The sequence below is a fragment of the Diadema setosum genome, chromosome 11 (assembly GCF_964275005.1).
Source record: "Diadema setosum chromosome 11, eeDiaSeto1, whole genome shotgun sequence".
NCBI lineage: Eukaryota > Metazoa > Echinodermata > Echinoidea > Diadematoida > Diadematidae > Diadema > Diadema setosum.
Window position 1 is genome coordinate 30,319,285 of NC_092695.1, and position 10,494 is coordinate 30,329,778.

The 10,494-nt window shown below is 38.7% G+C and overlaps 1 protein-coding gene across 1 annotated transcript; it reads left to right on the top strand.

Annotated features, from left to right (window-relative positions):
* The first annotated feature begins 5,269 nt into the window (after window positions 1–5,269).
* Window positions 5,270–6,816, top strand: LOC140234752 (uncharacterized). Its single transcript, XM_072314791.1, has 2 exons — window positions 5,270–5,849; window positions 6,221–6,816. The coding sequence occupies exons 1-2, from the start codon at window positions 5,270–5,272 to the stop codon at window positions 6,814–6,816; spliced, it is 1,176 nt and encodes a 391-aa protein (XP_072170892.1).
* The last annotated feature ends 3,678 nt before the right edge of the window (window positions 6,817–10,494 follow it).

The window sequence follows — 10,494 nt, forward strand, 5'->3', positions numbered from 1 at the left end:
CTTGCCTGCCTCAGATTTCTCCATTCACAAGAAGCTGGGCTGCTTCCACGTGCACCTGAATCCGTTTCACCAGATTACTACATGTAACAGTAGCATAGTAAAATTTTACCTACGTTACGTAGTTCTTCTGCACTTAATAATAATATGCACCCCTCTGCGATGAAAGAATACAAAAACCATGTGGCATCCTATTCTCATTCCTACATTGATAACGCCAGCTTACGTAAATAGCGTATGATAATGAATGAATGTGGAATGTCTAACAACGGATGCAGCACGAATACGAGCATATGGGACCAACAGTAGTGTCAATCACTCGCGGGCTCGACTCTGAAACAAACAAACAAACAAACAACCCTACAAAGTTGAAGAGTAGATTCCTGACAATTTCACGTCGAGATGACAAGTGTCACCGAAACTTGGCAGCCACAGCATGCAGACACATATCGTAGCTAGTTCGCAAGCAATCTGCTCCAAAGTAGCAGAGCTACAGTCCAGCAGGCGCCACTCGTGCGGTGTTCATGAATCAGCTGACGTTAACTGATGGATGTGACGAGGGTAGCGGGGACGAGGAGAGAGAGAAACATACACCGTATACTCGTTGAGTTGTGGATGCGTAAATCTGGGAGGGAGGTGGAATCACTCCAAGATCATCCAGGATCCACCTCCAGGCTCGTAACTGGGGTCAGGGTTTCCCCGGATCCCCCCGCCGTTTTTAATAACTTTTTTTTTTGTTTTTTTTTATACGCTCTGTTAGGGGCTACATGTCGCTCCATACTACTAGCATAACATCCATGTTATACAATGGAATGATAAATGGGGAAAAAGGAGGGATCACAAAATAAACTCAATTAACCTCGATCGTCCCTATAGCCCCCAACTTAACCCTTTACAGTTAGTAACCATCACCCGACAAACACGACATAAAGTCACACCCATATGACTCTATTCCCTCAGATCCCCGTACTGCCGCATGCCACACAACGCGGAGTAAACTTAGGCCTATACTGAAAGGGGTATTCTAGTTACTGTACATAGGTCTTTCTGCCGAAACATTCACCTCGATCCCTGCTCGTAGATTGCCAATACAATAGCCTATTGATTTGACACAAAGGCCTTTCTGCCTTTACAATAGCTTGTAATACATTATTTGTCAATCAATTACTAATGATTTGGCAGCATTAAGGCGTATGAGGTCTTTCAACCTTAAAGGCATAATTTACCATTTGCAGATGAAACAAAAACCTAGCATGTGCTTTAAAATTAGAGTTCTAAAATGTGAGTTAGGGATAGAAACAACCTCTGTAAAAAATTTGAATTCGTATAATCGATGTTAAGTAATTGTTATACACAAAATGTGAACAATAGTTATAATAAAAATGTTTCCAGACTAAACTGTGTACAGTTATGGTTTATTGAGGAAAATAGTGATATCTCCCTATATTTTAGGCTTTATTAGGGAAGTTTAATATGGTAGGATGTTTTGTGATACAACAGACCTACACAATATTATGCATCAAATGTGATATTTTGAAAAATTTTTAAGTCACAGGGGCTGCTCCCAAAGGTAAGCTGGACCAACAACGACAATTTTGGCACTGAGGAGTATCGACCTTTCTGCCTATAATAAACAACCACTCGCAGATTGTCAGTGATTTAATATGGCAGAGGGGCATGTCTTGTAGATACAGGGCCTAAGACCTTCTCTGCCTAAACAATATTATTCGTAGGACCTAATCTATGTTAAAATCTTTGGTAGAAAGGCGTATCTCGTATAGATAGGCCCTTTTGGTAATATCTTTAGATTATAGCTGTAATTACATGTGAATGTAGGTGTCTCTCTCGATAGACCAGATAGACTAGATAGACCATAGCCACGAGTACATTTTTTAAGGAGGAGATAGGCCCTATTACCATAGACCATAGCCACGAGTACATTTTTTAAGGAGGAGATAGGCCCTGCTATTACCTTGGATTCTTGGAAACAGAAGCTCACTGCACGATCCGACGCACGAATTATGAAATTGACTAAATGAAAATGTCGACCTTGAGCCTTCCCCCCCCCCCCCCGCATGGAAACAGAAAATCGACACTTTTTTTCGACCTTTTATAGGCCCTTTTACAAAAACATGGCCGTGACGCATACACACCTGATTCCGCATTCAGAAATACTTGTGTCTCTATACGTAGACCGTGCATATCTCATAAATTACCACCTAAAATCACTTGCTCATTGCTTGTGTGACCACAATTTGCATTTCATTGTGATAAAATACCGTGTAGTGAGCTAGAAAATGCGCAAGTACAGAAATACATGCAGTAACATTCTCAGTCTTGTCACACCTTAGAGGCCTACTTTACCACGCATGAGTCTATTGAAAATGGCTTCCTTTATCTTCTTTTGTTTGATTAAGAAAATAATATACATTTTAATTTATTTATTCATTTATTTGATATTTATTTATTTATTTATTCAAGATTTCATGCGTGTTCACAAAATAGGAGTGCATACAAAATGTATGCAAGTACATCTCATATAGCCAAGACAGAATTAGTATACGATAAGTATACATTGATAAAAAGCAGTTACAGAAATAGTATACAACTCTAAGAGAGCTACATTATTCAAGGTAACGAACACGCAAAGGAATTGCAACATAAGCTTAAAGCTTGAAAATCGTTGCAACCCCCGTGCACACAATCTATATGCTTGCAAATAGTTTAAATGATGAGTTGGGGGGGGGGGGGTATTTACAAAGAGAGGAACATGAGGGGGGGGGGAAGAAGAAATGCATGTGTGGTGCCTATTTGATTTTGTCCTGTCGGACATTGACAAGAGAGAACAAAAAAAAAGTTTAAAGTGTCAAATCATTATAAGCAAATTATACAGATTAAATTTCTCATAAATCCCATTCAAATGTCGATTTCAGGCGAAATATATGATCACAGCAAGATTAATAGTTAATAGTACCCAGGAGTTCAGCGTGAAGCTGATGATAGAATATGTTTGATCGACCTTTTTAAAGTAACTATTTTTTGTAAATTACGAACATGCTGAGGTAGCGCATTCCAGACATCAGGACCGCTATGTCTGATTGATTTATATGCTAGTGCAGTACGGAGGGTTCACTAAATGTATATCTGATGCTTGTCTCGTGGGATACGAGTGAACTGCACTGTTAAGTTGAAACTTATATTGTCGAAAAAGAGACAGGTAATAGGTCTTGTTTAGAACGAAACATGAAGAGGGCAGTCTGTAGGAAATGTATATCATCTTCTTTTAAACATTTTAATTTCAAGAACAATGGGTCTGCATGTTCTAGGAAACCAGACCCTGTACATATGCGAACAGCTTTCTTTTGCAGCAAAAGGATATTATCTGTCAAACTCTTTGACGTTGCCCACAGAATATTACAATACGAAATATAAGGTAAGATAAGAGTGTTATATAACATCAAAAGTACTTTGTCAGAAACAAAACATTTTACTTTATATAATATACCAATATTGCGGGATATCGGTGTAGCGATACGATTCACATGGTCAATCCAATTAAGTTTATCATTAATACACTGCACGTTCCAGGTCTGCCAACTCTCACTCATTGAGAGTGAGACTCACTCACTTTGGTCCTTTCTCACTCTAAAACTTTACTTCATTTGCATGCATTTCTATTGATCTCACTCATTTTGACTCCTATTGGCCTATGGGAGTCTCACTCTCAACTAGTTTCCAATGTTGGCAGCGCTGATGTTCATCTTCTCTATTTAAAGTGTATCTTTGGCCAAAAAAAAAAAAATTATTTTGGATATGTGAAAGAGACACATTTCAGTAATCCATTGCACCATCTTTCAGAGAAAATGGGTCATTAATAATCAGTAGTGAAATAATGCATCCCAAAGTTTCCAAACACACTGTGTCTGGGAGATTCAGGAACCGCTGTGGTTCCGTAACCCACTGCAAACTGGGTTTGCTGTAGTCTTGTCTCCCAGACCCATTGTGTATAGAAACTTTCGGATGCATTATTTCACTAATCAATGACCCCTTTTCTCTGAAAGTTGGTGCAATGGACTCCTGAAATGTGTCTCTTTCACATATCAAAAATAATTTTTTGGGCAAAGATACAATTTAACTCTTCGCTGATTGCGCTAAAGTACACTCAAATGCATACACAGACTCACACACACGCGCATACAGCAATGTACAATCGGGCACTTCCCACGATTGTCCCTTACAATGGACCTGCAGGGTACCGACGGGCATTAAGAGCTTGGGGGTTCGACTTAACAATAGGTTATTGATTTATCTAATTTTAGATAACTTTTTTTTTTCACTGCACATCGACATCAGTAAACACCGTCTTCTCAGTTCAGCCCAACACTCACGCACTCGATCCTAGGCTCTGTACACCGTGTACACACCGATTTGTTCAGCACACGACAATTTATATTATTGTACCAGAAAATTTGCATTATCATTACATTTTCAAGCTATGATATACTCTGAATGCAAGCATGCTGTGATTTCGTCAATAGCGTTGCCAAAGAGCTGTCAAGGCTATTCCTTGGATCATTGGATGTAAGATCAGGGTGAATAATAATTGTAAGATTCTTTGAGAGTTTTCGCGGTCAGAATAATAACAACATTCACCGGGATGTTAGTGGCTCGTCATCGGATCCGGTACGTAATAGTCATTGAGGCCTGGTGTTCCATTTGCGTATTTGCACTTCTTTGTTGCTTTTATGTGTTGTTGTTGTTGTTGTTGTTGTTGTTGTTGCTGTTGTTGTTGTTGTTGTTGTTGTTGTTGTTGTTGTTGTTGTTTTATTTTAAAGAGTAGATTCAGGGTAAGGCACTTCAATTCAATTCAATTCAATTCAATTCAATTCAATTCAATAGTTCCCTTGTAAGGCGCTGGAATTTCCTCACGCTCACTTCATTATCGATAGATGATGGCCATGGTGTCACATCGCTTCTGTTTGCGGTTGTTATGTCGCTGATGGTTAAAAACAAACATAACATTGTGTCTGTAATAATTATATTAAAAATTATATTTAAAAAAAGATATATATGTATATATATATATATATATATATATATATATATATATATATATATATTAATAAGATACATCACAATGTTTGTTGTGGTGTGTCGTGGGGTATGTGTGTGTGTGTGCGTGCATGATACGCATCTATGTAGGCCTATGCATGACTTTGTATGTAATGTTTGCAATGAACAGTATATTACGTAATTTTTGAACAGGTGAGCGATGTCTCGCTCTCCCATTGGCGAGCTACCGGCCGAGTCACTCCAGCTTCCCGCCGAGTACCTCGTCGACGGCGAGCAGTGGCTTCGCTTCAACGTTGGCGGCGTCATGCTAGAGACAACGCGGGCCACCGTTGACAAACTCCACTCATCCTTCTTTTCACTCCTGCTCGATTCCAGCGGCGACGACGTCCGCGCGCCCGTCGACGGCGTCTACCGTATCGATCGCGATCCACAGGCTCTCCATGTCTTTTTCAACTATGGACGGTACGGAAAGATCGTGGTCGTCCCCGAGCACGTCAGTGAGAGCTTCCTCATCCACGAGCACAAGTTTTACGGGATGTCAGAAGCCCTTCTCGACGCCATCAAGAAGTACTTTGTGGAGCGGAGCGCGGCGCCGAGCACGATACAGTTGGAGCAGGTGACGATCACGGAAATGGCAATGGACAAGCGGTACCTCCACCACAATGTCTACGGACTCATTCGGGGCACACAGCTTTGCTGCTTCACCAACGTCCCAGGCAAAGGGGTCTGTTATCAAGACGTCGGAAGGTGGTTCGCCTACGAGAAGCCTCGCGACAAATGTAAGAAAAGTTACTCCACCTATATAATAATTCATACATTTCTACTTATAGCTTTGTTGTTGTCAGAGACGCACGTTTGACCATCAAGGAATATACGAAGATATATTTTCAAAATTGATGTGTATAATCATCTTAAATCTGACTGGATTTGTAATTGTGAATGCGAATGTGTAAAATATTTCCCTAAATTTAAACTGCATTAAAAATGCACTTATATTTGCATGTAAATTATGTTACTCCTTTATTTCATTGAGACATCATAAATATCCTGTGTATGCCCATCTAGCAGTTAATCTAACAGACTGGGAATTATCACTCTATGTATACCAAAGAAATAATCTCATTCATCCTCTCATGTTCTCTGTTCAAAGACCCTGCTCTGTTCAGGACCAGTTGCTCTCGTTGCAGCCACACGGTGTGTTTGGCGGATGATGCGCTCATAGGTCTGGAGGGCTGGTGTCACAAGTGTTCTCTCTGTCTCCGCTGCCAGGACATCCTATGCAACGATCCTGACGTGAGGGAGGACAAGGCCAGAAATGTCGACGAAGTCAACTCGAAGGGAAATCGCGTGGTCCGAAAAACGGCTTCGGCAATTTTCGTTTCCGAAGTGGCTCCCGTCGCGCTTTCTCCAGATGTGTCCTCCGAGGAAGACTCAGACGTCGAAGATGAACAGACCGACCAGGGATTGCTGGGCAAGGTCAAAGATCCCTTGGCAGAGATGATGCTGAAGAACAGGCGAACAGGCGTCGAGGGTTTGGCCTCGAGGAGATTTTCGCTGCTGCCATCGGAAGTGGACCAAAGCAAGTTCATCGAGCCGAGCGGGAAGATGAGATTGCCCCAGATCCCAAACGGCGCAGCGACCAAAGCGAAGGTCTCGAAAGAAGCTCGACGAACCAGGAGGTTCACAGAGCCGGCGGCTCTCAACATCGATCAGTTTGCACAGTTTCTGAAAGGAGGAAACTGGTGACTTTGTTGATAATACAGTGGCGGATCCAGAGGGGGCGCAAGAGGCGCACGCCCCCTCCTTATTTATCGTTAAAAACAAAAGAAATAAAAAGAACAAATGAAATGAAACCCGGAAGTGGCACCAAAAATATTAGTTGCGCCCCACCCCCCCCCCCCTCCCCCCCCCCCCCTTTACAGAATTTTTGGATCAGCCCCTGTAATATTATTATGTCCTATGGCTTCTTCCGGCTTGGACGATGACTGTTACTGCATGTAGGCTACTTACAGAGTATAGTTATATCAACTGCATAATTCGTAAGCGGCCTAATCAAATAACATGTCTTTGTTTTCTATTGTGATAATATTAACTATAGTTGCATGCACTATCATTATCTTGCAATGAAATCAATGCAAACAACGGAAATCAATGAGTGCTGCTGCGTGAAAAAAAAAAACAGCAGATAACATTGGAGTGTCTTGCGTGGTTATATACGGTCAAATTCATGCACACATTACAAAATGACATTCAAACAAGCCAGGTTTCAAATAATATGTTGTGTCAAAATCAAATATCTATATGGACGCTTCTATCCTGCTTGACAGACATTGTGGAATACCGATTCCACGCCTGTCTTTCTTTCTTTCTTTTCTTTTCTTTTTTTTTTTTTTACAACAATCATAGAACTTTCACACAATAGAAGTGTGTATAAAATTTGAACAAAATTGCAGAAAAGGCCTATCACGAAACATGCATAACCGCATTTGCGGAATACAGTTTCACCGACTATGAACAATGGTCGTTGCACATTGTCTTTTGTCACTATTGTCGTGGGAAAACTTAGCGCGTTTTATCGTGATCTGTATAATAGTACTGTATTCTCCTTTCTCGCTTTATAGAGAATGCACAAGATTCCATTCTATTGCAATATAAATTTTTATTCAAAGACATCATTTATATAAACAAACTTTGAGGATAAGAAAGACTTTGCGCACTGCCCGTGCTATTTAAAGATTTGTAGTAAAATTTGAGGTGATACCTGTATTTGATGTATACCGAGTGACTTACAAGAACTTTGTAGAAAGTCAAACTTTATGTGCCTCGACATCCTTGCCAAGTTGTGCTGTGCATTTGTCATTTGTATAAAAGCTAAATATTGGTGGATATGATAACATATCAGATTTTGAATATTGAAATAACTCTCAGTAAGAAATGTTAATCGGTGTCCGTAAAAACTCTTGTTTTAGACGCCCACGATATTCTTTGCACAGCAGCATTTTTATTCCATCATACAAAATCACCAGACACACACACACTATAGCATTAGTACACACCAATCTGCTCTCAGTCTCCCCCTCGCTACATTATATATATATATATATATATATATATATATATATATATATATATATATATATATCTTATAACCTACATGATGTGCACACTCTCCCTCACTCTCTTCTGTTATGTTTTTTTACTCACTCCTTTATAGGTAGCCACATGTACTATGATCGTCTAATAATACATGCTTCTTAATGATGAAATATGAGGAATGTAATATCACTTTGTGTATTTCAAAGTCTTAACATATACCACTTTGTAATTGCACTACTAGGATAGTGTGTTCACTATACATGTACTTAAAACCACCTGCCAAAGGCATTGGTTGTATTACGTGATTGGATTGTAAAATGTGCAAGTCAAATACTGACAGATGTATACACAAGATGCTGTTCATTGTACATGCTGTAGCAAGTACATGAATACGTTGTATCGAGTTCAAAGTATGGACGATTAAATTATTCCCTTTTAAGACACTAACATAAACAAAATGTTTCCTAAATGCTTCACAAGCAGTTTTACAAGTGGATCAAGACAACCTGTTTGTAAAGGCCACTTCTTGTGTTTCCTTTGGGCGGTCTCTACAAGCTGAGTAGATGTTTGTTGTTGTTGTTGTTTTTTTTTTTTTTGCTTTTTTTTTCGGAATACAGTATTCATGTACTAGAGTACAATGTATTTTGCTTGAAACACAATCGAGTTTCTTAACATTCTTTATGCATAACATATTACAGCGGGTGGAAAACATTGTACATGTATCTAATTTGTATGTACATCTTCCATGAATAAGCCATACACAAGGAAATTGAAGGCTTTTGTCCAAAATTTAATATGTTGTAGATACAGTTACAGTACCACAGAATGGATACCTTTACAATACTTTGAATGGCAGCAATATCATACACAGAATTATGAAGTACACAAAGAAAGTGCACTAGTGCTCCCATTATAACAATGCCTTGGGACTGGCGGTTTCTTTTGTTATATTGAAATTTCATTCTAGCAGAGCAGTATATTATATAAAGATATGCATGCAGATGATAGTTTTTGGGAACTGAATTTCGATTCCGTTGTAACAAGAATTTTGTTATTATTGCGTTTATTACAACGGGAGTGGACTGTACTGATAATATAACAGAGTACTTACAAGTCATCATCCGCTTTCCCATAGTGCCAATAATTCAATGTATAGCTTGTAAAATTATAAAAAATGCAGACACAGTCATGGTAGAACGTAACACACAATACTGTTCTTTTTTATCACTAGAAATAAGACAACCCATTTAAAACACTGAAGATCACAGTGACTAACAAGCATTTTCCCAGATAAATGCATGCATATAATTCATGTAAGCAGCAAAGCTCAAAACGAATGTGTTTGACGGATTTTTTTTTTCTTTGAAATACTATTTAAACGTCCTGTTTACTTTTGGGAAAAGCGATTTACAAAATTTCAAAATATGATATCTAATGCATATATATATATGAATAGGTCTGTTGTACACCACAAAACATCCTACCATATAACATTTTCGCGATAAAGCCTAAAATATAAGGAGATATATGTATTTTTCTCAATAAACCGTAACTGTAGACGGTTTAGTCTGGAAACACTTTTATTATAGCTATTGTTCACGTTTTGTTTATTAAACAATACTTAACATCGATTTTACCGGGATAAATTTTTTACAGTGGTTGTTTCTATCCGTAACTCACATTTTAGAACTATTTCAAAGCACTAATGCTGGATTTTTGTTTCATCTGCAAATGGTAAATAATACCTTTAAAACACCTGAGATCACAGTGACTAACTAGCACTTTCTCAGATAAATACATGCATATACAGTAATTCATGCATGTAACAAAGATCAAATCGAATGTGTTTGACAGAAATATTTTCTTTGAAATGCCACCCATAACAAATACAATCAAAAAGTGTGCTATCTCTCAGAAATCAAGTAGACAGAACTGCGAGGATTTCTTTTTCCTTGATCAGCTCTTCTTACATGTATGTTATGATCCCAGTCCTTCAGTGATGGCAATTTGACTGTAGCAGGTGACAACAGCACCAAACCTTTCATTCACAAAATTTCTGCTTTAGATGAGGATCTTTCATGCATGCAACAGGTTGCCCAATAATTCTCTCACTTCACAAAATACAGTAAATGTCAAAAACATAATACATAACTCAAAAACACAAACATTAGGTATGGAACTGTATCTACATGCAGTACAATACTTGGCATTTTATCAATTTTCTGGGCACACAGAAAATGATATTTTACAATTTGAAAGTACAAACATTACACAAGAAAATAATTTTCTTGCTCTTCTGTTTCTTCACCAGAGGATTTCACAGAAAAC

Excerpts from the sequence above, each read along its gene's own strand:
- LOC140234752 (XM_072314791.1), top strand. The coding sequence starts at position 5,270 with ATGTCTCGCTCTCCCATTGGCGAGCTACCGGCCGAGTCACTCCAGCTT. Across the intron at positions 5,850-6,220 it reads CGAGAAGCCTCGCGACAAAT|ACCCTGCTCTGTTCAGGACC; the intron begins GTAAGAAAAGTT and ends CTCTGTTCAAAG.